General features: G+C 36.1%; 1 protein-coding gene across 7 annotated transcripts in view; it reads right to left on the reverse strand.

The window, feature by feature from the left end:
• CALCR (calcitonin receptor) overlaps positions 1–19,312 on the reverse strand; it is a 136,260-nt gene that overhangs the window by 40,286 nt on the left and 76,662 nt on the right. For 6 of the 7 annotated variants that reach the window (XM_088150587.1, XM_088150584.1, XM_088150586.1 and 3 more), the window contains 4 exons: positions 17,319–17,429; positions 8,237–8,349; positions 5,661–5,752; positions 3,708–3,834 (listed from right to left, as the gene is read on the reverse strand). In XM_088150587.1, coding sequence (XP_088006713.1) covers positions 3,708–3,834; positions 5,661–5,752; positions 8,237–8,349; positions 17,319–17,429 — 443 coding nt within the window. The remainder of the gene's footprint in view (positions 1–3,707; positions 3,835–5,660; positions 5,753–8,236; positions 8,350–17,318; positions 17,430–19,312) is intronic. The other variant, XM_088150588.1, reaches the window with a different exon arrangement.

A 19,312-nucleotide genomic window follows, 5' to 3' on the forward strand; every position in this document is an offset into this window, starting at 1 on the left:
TTTATTATCATGATTTTGAAACTGTTTTTATAAAATAAATAAAAAGCTAAAGCAAAATATTATTTCTAGTTTTGAGAAAGTTTACATTTAGATGTGGTTAACTTATATGCCATGCAGCCAAGAACAGTTTTCTCCCTTTTTTCCAATTTCTAAATATTACATAGACTTCACATGCACATTTTACAAGTCTACACAGGACTGCCGCCAACATACACATCATTTCATATTCATCCCATTTGCCCATTTCAATAAACAGCATCTTACATAATCACAAACATTATTTCTGAACAGAAGTACATAGAAAGCTTCTTCTGTCATCATCTATGCCAACTGTGTACCGTTTTAACCGAATATTAAAATGTAATGTAAACTTACCCAAACTAGAATGTAATTAACTTCAGGATGGATAAATCACAAACGGAAGGAATCTGATCCATTGCTCATCCCTATTTGCAACCAGTCCCTAAACAAATCCAGCTGAAAACAGCATTAGTTGGAACCAACTTAATCTGTTTGATCTGATAAGACTTAATGATGACATTCTACCTTTCATTGGAGAAAGTCTGGATATGTCCATGTCCTGACAGATATATGCACCTAATATTTTTCAGGAGACCTAGGCCACACATCTTAGTCCTGAAAATGAAAACTATCTAAATTATTCAGGTGCTTGAATTGCCTGCACAGGTATTACACTTTAGAAACTACAATGAACTATCTTTAAGATACTCAGCTTTAGCTATGACTAGAAAAAAGAACAGATATCCCAAATCTGTTCAATAATACAAACTAAAGACAGATCAAGCTGAGTCCTCCAGCTTATTTTTCATAGGTTCTTACCATACCATAGGCACATCTACTGTATATGATCATGCAAACACACGCAATGACATTTGTGAGAGAATAGTAAGAAAGAAACAAAATAATAAAACTGTACTCCTGAATTTTGCTTGAAAAATGTGAACACGTATCTGATTCATTGCTCATCCTTATTTGCAACCAGTAAACAAATCCAGCTGAAAACAGCATTAGTTGGAACCATTGGGGGGGGGGGGGGAAGCTTCAATATATATTTCTTTGGCTGCAATACTGTAATACAAAAAAGTCATTTTTACTTTTATTCTATAAATCATACAGTAAGTCCTCTTTATCTCTGTCCTTCTCATCCGGCAACCATTCTCAGATATTTATATAAAAATCTCTGACTTGAATTATAGTAAGTTATTAATTGTACTTTTAACTCCATTTACCATAAATGTTTGCATGTAATTTCTAACACAAATTTTCATGTAAATATAAACAAACTAAGTACCCTTTTCATGCTGTTTTCTTTAAAGGTTAACTGAAAAGAAGAGCCTCCAAATAATGATAGGGAATTTTTACAGGAAAAGTCTGGCAGCGTATATTTATTTGTTAAATTTATTTCCTGCTTTTTCTCCAGGAACTGAAGGAGGCAGATTGATTGACTGAATTTATATCCTACTCCAATCATAAATAGACTCTCGGCATCTCACAATATGAGACAAGCAATACACAGTCATAAAAATAAGAAATACAAAAACTTACAACCTAAAACAGTATCTGGTGTCAACCTCCAAAAGTCTTTTGAAAAAGCTCCATTTTCAGCGGCTTCTGCAAGGCGACTGACACTGGGGCCAATCAAAAATCCCATGGGATGCTATTCCAGTGAGCCAGCCAATTACAGAAAAATAGTGCCTCCAACTTTGGCCCCTCTGACCCCCTGAAATTGGGAGACAACCAGCTACTGGTAGAATCAAGATGATCAAGCCAATTCCAGTGGAGAGATGCAGTGCTGTGGATCATTTAATTAGCATACCCTCTTTCAACTCCCCCCCACCTCACCAAAAAAATTCCTCCAATTTTTTGGAGGAAACAAAGGCTGGGCTGAGAGGTAATGATTCACTTGAAATCAACTAGTGAGCTTTTATGGTTGAAAGTGGATATATACTTGGATCATCCTCTATCACTGGCTCTCTAGTTTGAGTTTAGGAAGTAGCTAGAGATTTGAGGAACAGAGCAAGATACCTTATCTCAAGTCAAAAACCAGTCAATCTAGCATCTCTCCGGGCAGAAAACAGGCATTTCATATTGTATATTACCTGCAACCTTTAACTAAAGATGCTAAAGTTTGAACCTGGGCCCATGTGTGTGCAAGAATGCACTCCACATCCAGTTATGGTTCCTTTCCTACATTTAATCTCATAAGACAACTAAGATTATAAAGTTCTGGATCTAGTATTTGATTTATTGATGCTATTTTCTCACATAAGCTTCAGGTATATGAATAGTAAAATAGTATTTGAAATAGCTATTTCACTGTGTTCACAATCATACTAAACCATTGATTCTTGAACTTTGGTTTGTTAAATCAACCAGAATCTTGCAGATAAAATAAATAATGGCTTCTTTAACCAATTCTGGGTTTCTTTATCATCCTTTTTAGTTGTTCTTATATTGTACTTCTGTGGATTATTCAGAAACTTGGATGCAGATCAAAAACAAAGCAAGAACTATACATACTTTATACTAAGACACAAAAGCAAAAAGTAAGATAACCATAGACTATGGTTTCAAAGTATGGTTTACTATCCTAAAACAAATTGTTTATTCCATAACATTAAGCCAAAACCAAACCAGTCTCATTCTGGCTTAACTGAACCCAGCCTTTAGGGGTTCCTATTGAGCATGGATCTGTATTCAAGAAAAGATATAAATCAAACTCCAAAAACAAGAACTAACTTCTCCAGCCCAATGTGTCCCAAAGCCAATCACCATTTTCATCATAATGGAGTGGAAACACATTCCATAGTGAGGCTGTGTTTACATATAATTTTAAGCCAAGAATCCCAGCTTAATAAGCAATTATCTGAACAACCAACATGTTGCTGCATGCTGTGTTTTCTACCCTAAATTCCTTGTGTGAGCAATTATACAAAGGAGGAAGGAAATAGCTCTTGTTGTCTTCAAATTAAAGATTATGGCTTATTGTGTTCAAACAAGTCAGCAAATGAAGATCAGTCCTGGGTTAGATTTTTTTTTTAATCTGTTCAATCATGTCTGATTCTCAGAGACTGCCTGGACAAGTCCCTGAAGTTTTCTTGGCAAGGTTTTTCAGAAGTGGTTTGCCATTGCCTGCTTCCTAGGACTGAGAGACAGTGACTGGCCCAAGGTCACCCAGTTGGCTTTGATGCCTAAGGCAGGACTAGAACTCATAGTCTCCGAGTTTCTAGCCTGATGCCTTAAGCACTACACCAAACTGGCTATAAAAATAAAATATCTAATAAAGATATGGCTCTACCATATCTGGTTAGATGTGGAGTGCAGTAAATCATAATTCTTAATATGGATATAACACAAAACTAAGCAAAGAGTGAAGTAGGAACATGGATTGCATGCAGTAGTATGTTGCACATCGTCACTATGATTTATTAAGCCAGAGTTCCTGGTTTAGTATTTATGAAGTTTAGAATTTCTGTCTTAGTATCAAGATCTAGTTGGGAAAAAATAAACTTGATTTGAGGCTACTTTTTTCAGGGGCAAATCCATGTTCTTGCAACACTGAATTTCTTTCAGAATAGGTGATAACTTCCTTTATGTGAAGTTGCTGTGGCAATAAGGCAGTAAGGTCTTTTAACTTTTAATGTTTAAATTCATTTACTCAAGGTGAAGCAAAACCAAATACTTACTGGATCTTTTTTGACCAGGTCTCGATCGGGCACTACTGCAATGAGATGTGCGAGTGTAAACACAGAGTTAAGAACATAAGAAAAAAAGAGGTTCTTGTGCAGTGTGATCCTTTGACAGCTTAGGCTCCTGAAAAACATGCACCACAAATAATATATTAGAAACCTAATATATTATTAGAACTGATTCTGAAGTTGCTTTTATAAGAAGATGCTGGCAATTCTTTCTGAAATATGCAATCTGACACGGGCAGTTGGAAAAAATAGGGCTGGCAGTGAAACCATGGGAATAAACTCCCTTACACCTGCTTAAATGCTACATGCTTTCTCAATCGCACTTAGAGGACATCTCATCTATGTGGTCAAGTGGCACAATACAGACATAATACAGACACATATCTCTTTGACAGTAAGAGATACGTTTGTTTATGTATGAATTAAAAACACCCCATATAGACACATTCTTTGGAGCATTAGATTGAAATTACATAATGCTTTAGGAATGGGTTATCAGCTAAGTAGGAATTGTTTAACTGGAATTTTTCTGATTGTTAGGGATATTTAGTTTCACTCCTTGCAAGGTTGTGATTCCTTCTTGGATCCCACAACTGTAAGACATTCTTCCTGCTTCATTATACTCAACTGAATTAAGAATCCACAATCTAATGCCATTTTTTTCCTAGATTCACAAATAAACATTTAACTAAAGTATTAAACCCACTGAAACACTTTGAACCAGTCAATAGTAGCTTAAATAGTAAAACAATTTTCACCTTTATTGGATGCAGGCTATTTGAATATATTTATGTTGAATTTCATACGCCACTGAGTTGTTCATATACCTAACATGGCTTGTTCTTTCTAGACCTTTTTCTAATTAGACTAAGTAATTTGGGGTCATCCACAAACTTGGAAACTAAACTATTTTTGATCGCTGATAATAGAATTAAAAAATAGCAACAATGTTGAGGGGAATCACACATATTGGTTCCTTCCACTATGATAATAATCAATAACACAATCCCCATTGGCAAGAGAACCTTTATCAGATCCTCAAGTGCTACCCCCTCCACTCCAAAATTGGCAGTATCACTGAAATCTCATTTATGAGTGCAGAAATCTTGACAGGGTTGACAGTCTTGTATAATATGTTGGTGATCTGTTAAAATAATGTCAAATCTTGCAATTTGAGTGATCTCTCATGAGATCTGGATAATTTGGGGCGATCCACATACCATGGTGATATTGTATAATAGCTCCAGCAGTGTGAAAATGTTACCAACCCCTTTCAATGCTCTATATAATAATCTGCTTATATTTGTGATTTACTAGCTGTAGAAATTCCTCCCACTGAGATCATGTTCATTTTATCTGTTTAAATAAGAATTTTCAACCTGTAGCCCCAGAGTTTCCTTTTGGTGGTCTTTGGAACTTCCTATAACTATGATTACTGAAAACTTAAAACAGTGTCCCACCACTGGCAGGTGAAAAACAAGTGAAAACTGTAAAGACAACCCTAAAAAGGCAGGCTATATTTCAAAAATAGAGAAAAATCTTAAGTCAACTCCAAACTCCAGCCCTTCCCTTATGCATGATATGTTGCCATTTAGTTTGCAATCATCAACTTTTCCCAAAATATTATGTGAGGCACTTACTTAATGTTGGACACATCTGATAGTGTCAAATCATTCATTTTATCTATTTTGGTATACATAATCTTTAGTTACAGAGAACTAATTAGAATGTGCGTTATATCTTGAAGAACTGTACAGAACCCAAGAAGGCATGGTACTGCTTTTATAGAGAATTGGCACAAACAGCACTTGGATAAAGTCACTTGTAAGCCAATGTGGCCGGTAAGCGAATGACTGAACTGCATGGGTCAAAGAAGCACTACCCATAACTCTACATACATAATGCAGTAAGAGAAAATAGACGGTTGAAGGATGTACTCACTTGAAATAGAAGAAAATCCCCAAGGAAACCAATAGAGAAGCTATAGACAATGCATGTCCTACTATAGTCATGTAATAAACTATGAAAACCATCTGAAATTTAAAAGAAAGATTAAATAAGAAATTAAAAACTATGAGGTGGTAAGATACAAATAGTGGTAGCAATGACTCCAAAACTTTGGGGTATCTTCTACTTCATTTTAGATATGTGGAACTACCTCTAAAGATGGTTTAAATAGTGTTCATATTAACAAAGTGTATATTATATAGTAGCATTTTGTATATGCATAAGTATATTCACACACACAATAGTCTTTATACCACTAGGTGGAAGTATCCTGAAGGATCTCTTGATTCCTCAAAAGACTCTCCACCTTCATTCTTGTGAGGGTACATTTTTTGCAAAAGAACAAAGTTCACATATTGTATGTTATATTATGGTGTTGCTGATTGCAACAAAATAGTTTTTGTAGTTTGATATCTCTTGCAAGCCTCAGCTAAATCTAACATAGTTCCTACAGTTTCTGGAGACTGTCTTGTGTTTTCTTTTGGTTATGTGCTTTCATTTCCTAAATTAGCCATGACTAAATCACAAAATTAGATCAATGGGTATAATTGGCATTTAGCCTCTACTAGTTAAAATAAAAATGATAATGTATATAATGTATAATATAAAGACAAATTCTTGAGCTATCCTACATAATGGAGTAGATACTTCCTTTTTTGGAGCTTTCCTTAGTCATTTTGAGAAATTGCATTAGTCAAACATAGTATTGGACCCAATAAAATATTACCATTAATATATTGCATAGTGCTACACTGGTGTTTCTGTTCTTTTTTCTTACTTTAAGATAAATATAGGTGATACAGGTCAGATCAAAATCCTGGAAGGGGATAGGAAATATCATCCCTTGTGCCAAACTATAATACTTGCATACTCATCCTTAAAAAAAATGTAAAGATACACTCAAGTCAAACTCGACTCTTCGTGATTGCTTCTATGCAGTTTTCTTGGCAGTATTACAGCAACAGTGTTAGAGAAAGAGTTTGCCATTATTATCTTATCTTCTGGAATGCTTTTCAACTTAGCAGTCCATCCTGTAGGAAGTATTGATCTTTTATCTATTTTGGGGCCCTCGTTCATTTGACTGTGGACATCTATCATAGGTTTTGATTTCATCATTTTGTCATTTCTATCTCTGGTGCTGTTGTGAGCCACCCAGAGTCCTTCGGGAATCTGTTCAAAACCATAGCAACATAACCCATGTTCTGCTGTACATTACTTCTCCTTCATTTTTCTCTGCATTTAAGATTTTCCACCATGAACAATCTTCTTAATAGGTATCATGACAAGCTTCTGTAATTGGCTATAAAAAAGTCAAATCCATAAAGGTTTACATAAAACCTTGAGAATTATTCTTGTTGCAAAAGGTCATAGAGTTTCTTCAGTATCTTATATAAATCTAATTAGACTTTTCCCAGATTAATATGTAATAAGTAAGCCATGGTTCAGTCTAAATGTCACACACAGAGTTTTCACAACATGAAAAAAATAGAAGATCCAATCACATTTAAAAAAGGAAAGGATATAAAGAAAGCTATATAAATTGTTGTTGTTGTTTAGTCGTTAAGTCGTGTCCGACTCTTCGTGACCCCATGAACCATATTGCGCCAGGCCTTCCTGTCCTTCACTGCCTCCCTGAGTTTGCTCAGTTTCATGCTCAACTATATAAATATGCCCACCTATTTCCCTAATATATAAAATACTTTATGCATTCCCTTCCTTGCAAATTTCGATGATCAATTATTAATCTCTTTATATTGTATGTAGAAGGCTTTCTGGATACTCCCTTCTCATAATGATGAAATTCAGTCATCATTCTGATCACATCTCATCAGCCATGTAAGGGGAGTGTGCTCAGAAAGCTTCACCAGCCCTTAAAATCCGAGATGGATTATAAGGCTATCATTTTTGTCTTCATTAAAGCCAAGTCAATATACCTAGCTTTATTCATGAGCAGTGGAATTTTGAAGTTTTATCAGTTTTCGAGGGGGCAAAATACAGATGGAAAGCATATTCATCTTTCTTCTCCCAAATGGTGTCAGCATCTTGCCAAAGCAGCTTTCCTTGCTGGCAGTGACAATAATGGTGAAAAAAATAAAGGGAAAAGATTGCCTTTGGAATGTACAGTTCACAGTATGTAGATTCATTCAATTTTAAACAATAGCCATTCAGGGTATAGAACTAGAGTCCCCTATTATGGGGGAGATGGGCAGGGGAGAAATCCAATAAACAAACAAACAAATAAATAAATAAATAAATAAATATAAATATAAATATAAATATAAATATAAATAAATAAATAAAAAAAACTATGTGCCTCCAGAGTGTTACACTGGGAGGATTGGTATAAAATCAATTGAACATTGATTTCCTGTGGCATAACTGAACATGGCCTGAAATACAGAGAAAAGGTGCTTGTATCTCTCTATATGGCATCCATGATAATAGCAAAAAAAAATGATAGATAAAAATTAGGTAGCCGAAGAAATTGTACTAAAATTTAAACACTTTACCTTACGCTTTTCATTCGTAAAAGAATTGCACCGTGTGTAGTTGGACCAGGTTCGATTGCTTTCAGGATGCCGAAACCAAGTTCCAGTCTTATCACAATATTTTGTTGCCAATTCTGTGAATTAATAATTCAGCGGATGTAATTCATTTGAGAAGCTTGTATCTATATATTAAAGCCCATACTTTTATACATTAATTAAGTGTGGTTGGAATTAAAAAAAAAATCATTTATCACATCAGTGAGATGAATTGTGATTATTTGTCATTTCATTTAACTTTAGTAAAATAGCAAATCATTAAAAAGAAGGCATCCTAACAGCCTTCTGTAACAAGATATATTTCACTTAACTGTATTTTCTACTGTACTTCTTAAGCCTCAGCGACAGAATCAACATAACCAAGATATATGAAGGTGGTTTAATTGTGGCCTATTTGTATTTAATGCATTAGAATGGATAGGGTTTTTTACATTTTAATTCTGATTCCCTCTTAGCTGAATATTATTTTCTCAATTTAGTGGGACCATTCATCCTTAATTAAAGTAAGGGGAAGGTCCGCAGTAGGGAAAATCTGAAGAATTTCGGAAAGGATATCTTGCCTTAAATATGAGCCGGCGAAAGAACTATTTTCTCTCTTTAACAGTTGAAAATGCCACCTCATTGCTGACCAGAGTAGCTGCACCACCATTTCTCACAATCATAATTATTGGATTGATGGACTAATGCCATCATTGCTATATTTTTACATCTCTAACATACTTAGCCCTATAGGGTACTATTTATAGCCCTACATGCTATGTGCTACAGTGTACTTAGCCATATCAGGAGGACCAGGCAAAAAAACCAATGCCATGTAGGTCTAGAACTACTTTTATTGCAACAGCTATAGTAACAGAATCTTGCAAGTCTGAATGTGCTTCCCCCTTCTCTCACTTTATCTTTGTGTGAATTAGGGAGGTCTGAGACATTTACTCAAATTTAGTTTCTTGGACAAGCCGCACTTGTCTGATCACTGCATTGTTAGTGGCTCTTTCTCCTATCCTTCAAGGACATTCCCTATTTCCTCTACAGCTACATACTTACACACCTGCCAGGTTTCACATACAACAGAGCCCCCTACTGTCATAAATCCTAGTTTGTTTGATTACGTTCATATAATAGCTAATACCTTTGCTGAACATGATGAAATTTCCCTGTCTCACAAATGGCTTCCCACATATCAAGTACATAGCACTCAAGATTGATTACACTGTTATGACTGTTTAGGCAGAAAATCCCATAAGCAGTTTCTCCCAAGAAGTAAAACTTCAAACACAACAAATTAGCAATTTGTCACTATTTCTGGCATCCCACATCTGCTTCAAGCTACTTCACTTCCTTAATGTTGGCACCACTAAGCGCCAACTATCTTTGCGAGTTCTTAGAGTGAAAACAAAAAGAGGCAAATGATTAGACTAAAACTATTCTGAGGGATCTGAGTGCTTCCAAGAAGCTGGGGGTAACTTCCATCATTTCCCTGGTGCTGTGAATGTCAGCTCCACCATCAGGGTCCTTTATTAATTTACTGAAACTGTCTCATATTTTCACTTTAATACACCAATAAAGAGATTTACAATTTTTTTGCTTTAAAAGTGTAATAATAATCCTAAATATTCCTAGGAGAAAATGATCACAGGAGCAGTGCCAATGCAACTTCACTGTTTAAATTAAAACACTGACAAGGATTACAGTACTATTAAAAGCTCAAGGGGAGGTTTTATTGGGTTCTTGGTATTCTCTGAGCTTTGTTTTCTTCTTACAAATGTTTCATTACCAGTCTGCAAGTTTTATGTTAAAGAATCACTTAGAAAGGGAAAATCCAATGTTAGGACAACACCACAGAAAAGAACTTCTTTATGACAACTACTCAACTAACTCCTTAGGTATCTCAGTTGACAAGCAAGTTTATATTGGAAAAAGTAGTCCTTCAAATACTCTGCTGCTCTAGAACAATGTGATACAAAATCTTTTTGATGGTTTTAATAGCTTTTGTGTTGACCTTCTGCTGGGCCTAAATGATGCAGATACTAGTGGTATGAATAATAAAGTCACCTTATAATGAACATGAAGCATTCATATCACAATAGTTTCAAATACTCCTGATCCATTTCTGGGCACTGCTCAAGGTGCTGGTTGTACTGAAAGTCCTGTACAGTTGGAGATTGAGTTATCTGACAGACTGTATTTTACTATATATGTATGCCTCAGTTTTAAAATCTTTCGGAGATGTCCTTTTTACTCTTCACCATCTGTATATACTGGAAAACCAACAGAGGACCTTTGTGGTGGCTGACCTCAGCTTTTGGATCTCCTTATTCTATCTTTGATCAGTTCCTAACAGTAAGCAATGAAGTTTTCAGATAGGCCTCTGTGTCACCATTGATTTTATATATTCCTGTTTTCTTTTTATAGTTTTACTTTATATTTTATTGCTGTTTACCATATATTCCAAATTATATGGTCTCATTCAATAACCATGTAAAGGCAAGGCAAAACATAAACATATTTCTTCTTATTCTATTCCCCACCTTACCAAAAAAGCAGCAAAAGACTAACAGCTGAGGTAACATGTTCACTTCTGGTAAGGAGCAGCACATTTTATCTAGAAACACTTGGAATAAGCACTCTTTAAATCATCTAAAGTATAGATTATCTAAAGCTGGCAAGCATCTGAAATCTCAAGCAGAGCTTAAAGCTGATGAAACACAATGTACCACATTTTTATTGAGTGTTATTGCATTGATATCTAAGGGTTTATTATAATAACATTTATTTCTCCTCTCCAATTGCTTCACTTGGAAGGCAGAGAGGAGGAGGAAAATAGCTTCTCTAGTACTTCCTGAGTCTAAATCCCAATATGTCTCTTTTATTAACAAGCCTGACTCACTGGCAGTGATCAAAGTTAATCAAAGGACATTTTCCTTGATATCCTCTGCTCCATAAGGCTATAAGAAGAAGATACATGCTCGTTAGCTGCTGAAACTTCACGTTCCTCCCTATAGAAGATTCATCTCAAGGCACTGTGCCTAAGGAATGGAGGGGATGAGAGGTTAAATTGTCTCTTTCAATTGTTGCTGTTTTTCCTTCATAGGAACTGAGTTCATGGACCTTGGGGTGTCTTCAAGCTAGAACCAGGCTTGAATATTAAGGCCTGAGGTAATATCCATGTGGTTGAACTTTTCTATCCATTCATGTAGCCCCAGATTGCTACTTTGGGCTTGGGGGGTATCTAATTTAAGATATTGTAAATAATTTTTCCATCTCTGTTGTGGTAAATATCCTACACTAGCGTTTTCTGAATTGGTACCCAACAGATGTACATGGATAGCATCCAATAAAAGCAACTATCACGCTCAAAGTTAACCTTGACCAGCATTTTGTATCACACAGCAGTCAATCAGATGTGTTCACAGGAAGGTCACATACATGAATTGAAGTGACAACCTTCTTGTACATTGTCTCCCTTGTAGCTGGCATTTAAGATTGGTTGCCTGTGATCAAAACAGCTATAAACAGCCACCAAGGCCACTAGATACTATAGCCGGATTCTTCATTAATTTCTCCAACCCTCTTTTAAACCTGTCTAAATTGGTGGTTACAAGGGAACAAATTCCAAAATGTAACTATGCATTGCATAAGTACTTCCTTTTATTGGTCATAATTATCCTGCCAGAATTCCTAGAAAACATCTTGGAAATTCCGGGAGTTCAGTCATCTCATTATGACACTGGTTTCTGTGTTCCAGCCATTCAGATGAAAACTTGATGGGTAACTGCAATCTCCAGAAATATTTGCCCAATTTTATATAACCTCAAATTCTCCATTGTTGTTTGTCTTCTCTAATCAGAAAGCCAGAGCTTAAATAAAACACATGATGCTTTTAAAATATAACTGACTTAAAACTAAAGGCTCTTTCTCATAACTACATTAGTATGAAATCTCGTGTCCACTGTTAGCAGAAAAGTATGTTGATACAAATTGTTCCATCCTGAAAACCTCAGGCTGGGAAGTGATGCTGTACTTACAGATTTGATATGGGACACTAAAGTATTTTTATATGAGCTGGATTTTTTTTCATTTTATTTATACATATAGTATTTATTTATTACCTACTCTCTAATAAATCAAACAGAAACAAATCCTTGCAAAAAACCTAACTAACTAAAGGCAGCCCTTGCATCATCAGCATCCCAATTCCATGGGGAATAATAAACACTCTCTTACAGTCCAGGAGGTTAGAGGCCTAGGTGTTTGAGTATGGGAGTAGCCACTGAGGAGCACTTTATCTGTTTCCCAGCCCTCACTTCCTCAGAATAAGGAACAAGGTGGAACCAATCTCTATGCCAACCTAACTAATCTCTGGGACCCAAGCCATGCAGAACAATAACCAGCATTTTGAATTGGGCTTAGAAGCAAACCAGTACAGATAGTTCTCGCTTACCGACTGCCTCGTTCAGCGACTGTTTGACGTTAGAATGGTGTATAAAAAAAAAAAGCTTTGCAACCAATCCTTGCATTTATGACTGTCACAGTGTCCCACAGTCATGTGATCACCATTTGTGTGCTTCTCAACTAGCTTGCGACAAGCAGAGTTAATAGAGAAGGCAGAAGTAAAATCATAAGTCGTGGTCACAAGATGTTTTGCTTAACGACCACAACGCTTAACGACTGAATTGCCAGTCCCAATTGTGGTTGCTAAGTGAGAACTACCTGTAATTAATGTGGTGAATATAGCATTGGTAGTATATGAATAGGATCAACTGACTCACCATTAAAAGTTGCACCAAACTACCTTCCCAAATTTAAGTGATGGTGGTCATTATAATCCTTTGCTTCATCAAGACAGAATTCTGTATTTTAAACAGTGTGACCTGTCACACCTGAATGAATCTGCTACTTCAGGGATTAGAGAGGGCACTTCCCTATGCCATTCATCAGCCGAGGTCTTATTCCTCAAACAACAAGAATTCCACATACAAAGAAATACCAGGCTGTTCCTTCTCTGTCTTGCTAACTATCTACTGTTATTTACTACCAGCATTCTATGTACAAATGCTGATTTCACAGTACCTAGAACAGGTACAGACTTGGTGCTCTCCAGATATACTGGAACCAGATATCCAGGAATCATCAACCAGTATGGCCATGATGGATGGAAATTAGAGGAGTGATAGGAGTTGTAGCTGAACTCTTCAGCAGAGCACCAAGTTTAAGAAGGTTTGTCTAGAAACAACAATAAAATCAGTAACAACTTGCCAAGCAACTGATCTTTTGAAACCCATATCTCATTAACTTTTGGAGTGTTGATGATAAATAGTTTAGCAAATACTGAGTATACCTCAAAGGGACCAGAACATTCCTGAAAGTCCTACTTATTTTATTTGGTCTTAGCCCATAAGAAATCAGCAAATTAATAAGAATATTATTCTGCTTTAGGAATATTCAAATTTGATCATTAGCAAAATTCAGAAGAAAACTGAAGCTCAAATGGTGGCCAGCATCCATCCACGTACGTGAAATAAGCTTCGGATATTCAAATTAGTGCTTATACAGATTTAATGTTGTACATATTTTGAAGTAAAGAAACTAAATGGTTAAATTCATCAGGTGTAGATGAATGTACCACATTAATATAGACTGAGCCCCACAATCTAGCATTCTTTTGCTTAAATATATTCAGCCAGTGGTGTCTGTGGGAGCAAAGGGGGTCAGAGTGATGCGACTCCCATCCTTTTTCCTATGTTTGTTGCAAAATTGCACATATGCCCCAAAGGGTTGGATCTTGTGGTGCAACTTTCATCATTTTGAAAAAAGCAGCAGGAGGATGCAGACATCACTGTGTGCAGTACTTTGACACTGAAGGTCAAACAGCACTTCAGAATGTGCACATGGGCAAATGTAACACCAGTCTACAACTCCTTAAAGCAGCTGCATCTTTTCCAGGAACCTCCACCTATCATATCTAGACAATAATTTATCACATAACCTAGTCACTGTTTTGACACATATTTTTTAAAAATATCATTTTCTAAGTGCACCTCAAATAATTTTCTGGAGAAAAATGCCTTTGGATTTCAATAATTTAACATTTTGTCTTTCAAAGCGATGCCTAGTGTAAAAAGTGGCAATTTTTATAGAAGTAGAAGACTATAAAACCACTAATCCCAAATCCAGTAAGATTTTTTAAAGGGACATGTCATAGTTAAAGCCCAACATATATAGCAATATCTCATACATATTTTCAGTGTAGTGAATCTTGATCTTACAGCCACCATCAAGCAATAGCTACCTTTATGAGCAAGTGTGAGGTAGTAGCCATCAGCAGATTTTCCACCATCTTTGATTAAATCTGTCAGCAAAGTTCAGGCCTGGCACAAAGTTCTTTTGTAGCTACGTGCTTATGCACCTAGCAATTTGTAACTATTGCTGAAAGGACCTAAAGAGAAGCCTCTCCAGTTGAAACAAAAGTTAATGAGCAATCCATACAGATGAAGGAACTATGCTAACTAGGAAAAGAGAAAGAAAAACAAATGAGCAGTGGAAACAGTGTGTGTGGTAAAATTAACAGTTATGGATGATACACTTTAGTATTTAAGGGATATAGGAATCGGATTCTAGACCTTAATGAAATATAACAAAATAAAGAACTATTAATAAAAAGAAAATCTAAGAATGTTTTTGTAGATTTAAGGAGACAGGAAAATGCAGAAGATACAAAGAGATTCTGCAGTGGGACATAATATGAGGTAATTTCTCAGGGACGATAAATACAACAAAATATAATGTGACATCACAGGAGCCATACTTTACAGTGATGAAAATGAGATGCAACAAAATTTGGGCTTGCTTATTTCCTTCCTTTTCTTCTTCTGGCACAGCCATGTGGAAGACTTTGGACATGCATGCTTGCCTTCTGTCTGAACTTGAGAGAAGACCACTTGTATTTTGTTTGAATCTGGCAGAAGATTCAGACATGTTTATTTCTGTTGTTGATTAATTTCTACTTGCCAATTCATCTGAATTATTTATGGCATTTTTATACTACTATCAACAACAAAAATATTGTCAAAGTCATTTGAAAACAACGGTCACAACAAACCTTACTGATGATTAGTCTCAACAAGGCCAGCACTGTACGTATGCATACAACCCATATGTGTTTCCTCAAGTGGCAGGAAGTGCTTATTAGCTGTGAGTCCTTTCAGCATGTATTTGGAACAAAATAAACAGATGGCCCGGCTTCGTTATGGCAGGCTGGAGCTGGTCCTGCTGAACTTCCCTATTCTATTTAACTGAAGTTAGCAACCTGTGGCCTAAGATTGCAGGCAATCTTTTGCTTACTTTAAGCGTCCTTGGTACAGGCTGTTCCACTGCACAAGGTGCTGTTGCAAGAACAAGAGAGAGATCAGAAGTGTGTATACTTCAATGGGTGGAATGTGCCTGAATGTGAGAAAGTGTAAAAAAAAACAAACTATAGGACTATAGAACCTTAAGATTGTCACACAGTACATATTCCCTGTTGAGCACAACCATATTTTTAATAGCGTAGAATTTAGAATTTATAGAATTTACTGAACAAGTCACAAATAAACGAATAAAAACATGGTTTAGAAATCAGTATGCCCATTCACACAATATTCTAAACCAAAAATCAACCAATCATGATGTGGTTTAGCACAATAGGAAAACCTGCCATAGAAAGAAAATGTGAATATGGATTGACTCTATTGCCATCTTGGCCTTCAAGAGATTATCGCTTCTGAAAGCAATCCCTCAGCAGAAAACTCCCACTCCAGCTCTACAACTGTGGAAATCCCATTTTCTTTTGCACTTGATTAGTTTCATCCTACCTTCTTCCCATCTCTCAACTGGTCTTTCAGAAGACGTCAATGCAGATTTAAGCATTTCCGATCTGCACCCATGTAACAGAATACAACTGTGCTGATAGAACAATCTTGGAAGCAGCAGCTATGTTAAACAAACATGCACACCCATTTGTGCATGGGAACTACAGAATGATAGACTGGACAAAAAAAATCTCTCTTTAATAATTTGTTTGAGGGTGCAATTTATCAATCTTTGGGGGGATACAGTATATGCATTGCATGAATATTTTAGGAAATAGTAATAAGAATGACACACTTGGTGACTTCATAAAGCGGCAGGGTGTTTGCAGGGTATGGTAAAGAAAAGTTAAAATGGTGTCCGTGATGGTGCAACAGTGCACATAAACAGGTGGGACCTTCAAGCACACGATTGTGGCTCCCATATTGATTGTTTTGACCATGGCCCTATAAAGTATTGTGAGTTTGAGAATTTTTTTGCTTCAGTTTATACAGCAGCCTTTGATCATAAAATATAGAAAAACTAGGAATAACATTAATGTCACATGAATGAACCAGTTTTAGCAGCTGCTATTTAATTCGCTACCAACAGAATGATGATAAAAATGTCTGACATGAAAAACAACAAAAACAATGGCATTTTCTGGATTGCAGAGTCACACCAATATGACAAACAGCAAGAGGCTTTGAAGCCAAACATTCTGTTCATTGCAGATGTGTGTAGAACTCAGTAAGGCTATAAATAAAAGCTGTTTAACCTGCTCTAGTATGAGAACATACTTTAATTTTAAACAGGAATGCCTACCTACATTTATTTCACTACTGTAATATTTCCATTTTTTTAAAAGCAGTTCATTTTTCTGTTTTCAGATTGGATTTCAATTGATCTGTACATGTGTGTATGTACAGTTATACACACACTGTTCTATGCATTTTCCTCCTATAGGAATATTTGCAAGTAATTTTCCTTTCTCATATGCTAGTGCATGTATTTTTAAAATGAGAGAACTGCATCAAAAATCTGAAGAAATCAGAAAAATCCACAACAGATAACTCTGCTCCAGCATATGTACTGTAACTAGTTGTGACATATAAATGCAAACCAAACAGTTTTATTCCCCATCCCTACTTTTAAAGTTAAAAAAAAAATCTTTTATTTCCAAATCCTACAGATTGGCTGAAAGTAACAAAAGGCACTATACCAGTTGGATCAAAGTCTTGAAAATAATCAGGACAATTCTGGTCAGCATATTCTCCGGCTGGTGTATCATCCCAACACAGCCATCCATCCCAGGTCCGGTTACAGTACAGCCCTAGAAATTTGGAAAAAATATAGCTTGATAGTTTTGGGGGAAATATACTAACCTTCTTTCCTAAGCTCAGAGAAATGTCTACAACATTCACAGAAACTGCTAGCACTGTTGCTGCTTTTAAATTGAAAGGTAAAGACTCCTTTGAGTTGAGCTTGGCTCCTGGTGACTGCATCTGTACTTTTCTGGGCAACAAGACAGAAGTGGCTTCTCACTGTCTTCTGAGATATTTTTTCAACTTTGCAGTATGGCCTACAGTCCTGAGATATCCTAATATCTCCCATCCAATTTCTAATTTGGTCCCACACGGCTTAGCTTTTTTTGAAATCTGCCAGGATCACTAGGTTCTGTCACCTGAGCTGGGTGATATTATTATTGCTGTTGTTGGTTGCACAGTCAGCCAGATGTTTAGAGTGAATTTGGCATTTTTATCCACCAATCGAGTCCTTCCCAGGGACCTGGATAGGCAGTTGTTGTTGTTATTGTTATTATTTCATATTGCATCCCATCAGTCCAGGAGATTACAGTGACTTAAATAAGATCCATCAGAATTTAAGTCAAGATTTGACATAACTAAGTGGTCACCGCCAAAAGTTTATACTATAACAGGGACCACTGACTATAATTCTATGGGCTTGTTCCTCTTCATCATTACAGCTTGCCTGTACAACCATTTCTTGCTCTGCTGGGAGGAAATGAGCTACTGTAAGGCTCTCGGCAGCTGACTTAAGCAAAAGCCCAATTTTTACAGTTTCCTTTAACAGGATTTATTGAAAGGAAAGGGATAGAGTTACAAGATTTTCAGCAACTGAATTACGGAATGACTTCAACTCATCAGAGCAGAGACTTTTTCAGTTTCTTTCTAATAGATGCCATGTGACCTGCAGAGCAGTTGGTTCTTTTCACATATTATGGAGGAGTTTGCAGGTGGCAGTTTAAATACTTCTGAATCTTTCTCAGTCTATGAACAGACCATTATCATCTACTAACAACAGCAGTAGTGAAAAGATGCAGAGCTGGTTGCTTACAATATGGCATAAGACAAGAAATTGGAGTAACTAGACACAGTGACAATGAGGGGACAGGATTACTTAGGTGGGAAGGTACTGAAAGTGTCTTGTCCAAGGGCCACAAAAGTCTGGATCTGGCAGTAGAATGATGTTACTTAAACCTTACAATACATCAATGAATTGGGAAAGTCTTCTAGCAGGTTTTGAGGCTAAATGATATTAGAACCCAAGACATATGGTAAGAATTGTTAACGATATCAAAAATGCTGGGCCATCCTTGGGGTTGCTACCTATAAGAAAATACCAAATAATTTTGCTGGGCAGCTTGAGAAGAGCTTCCAGGTGCATTTTTCTCATGATGGGAGGTACCTGTGTTTCAGTGTGGGTGGATGGTCTTTCCTTAGAAACACACAAGTTAAAAAGCTGTTCAGTTTGTAACTGATAAATAATGACGGCAGCACCCCATCTTAGAACAATCGTATTTCTTTTTTAGAAATTGCACATTTTCTTCCAGGCTTTATACTGGATAAAAGAATCTATCATGGAATTAGTGGATAAGATTAACAATAGAACAAAAATGCAACCGAAATACATTTCTGAAAGACAGCACAGTCAGCTATGTAGGAGGCTTAGTTTTTAATTTTGAAAAGATTTGTCATTCTATGAAATGAAAAACATTTGTATTTTCCAATATACTATGGAAAGTTTTTCACCCAGGGGAAATAAAACAGGTTCTTCCCCCTACAGATTATTTTTGGTTTTTTGAAAAAGAATGAAAACCAATTTTATTTCTACACAATATGTACTCTCAATCTGCTTACTTGCTATTCCCAATTATTTGTTGCCTCATTAAAATAATCTATTTTCTTTTTTATC

Source organism: Python bivittatus, unplaced genomic scaffold (genome assembly GCF_059951505.1).
Source record: "Python bivittatus isolate LINGU-HERP-01145 unplaced genomic scaffold, Pbiv_v1 ctg000610_np1212, whole genome shotgun sequence".
Classification (NCBI taxonomy): Eukaryota; Metazoa; Chordata; class Lepidosauria; order Squamata; family Pythonidae; genus Python; species Python bivittatus.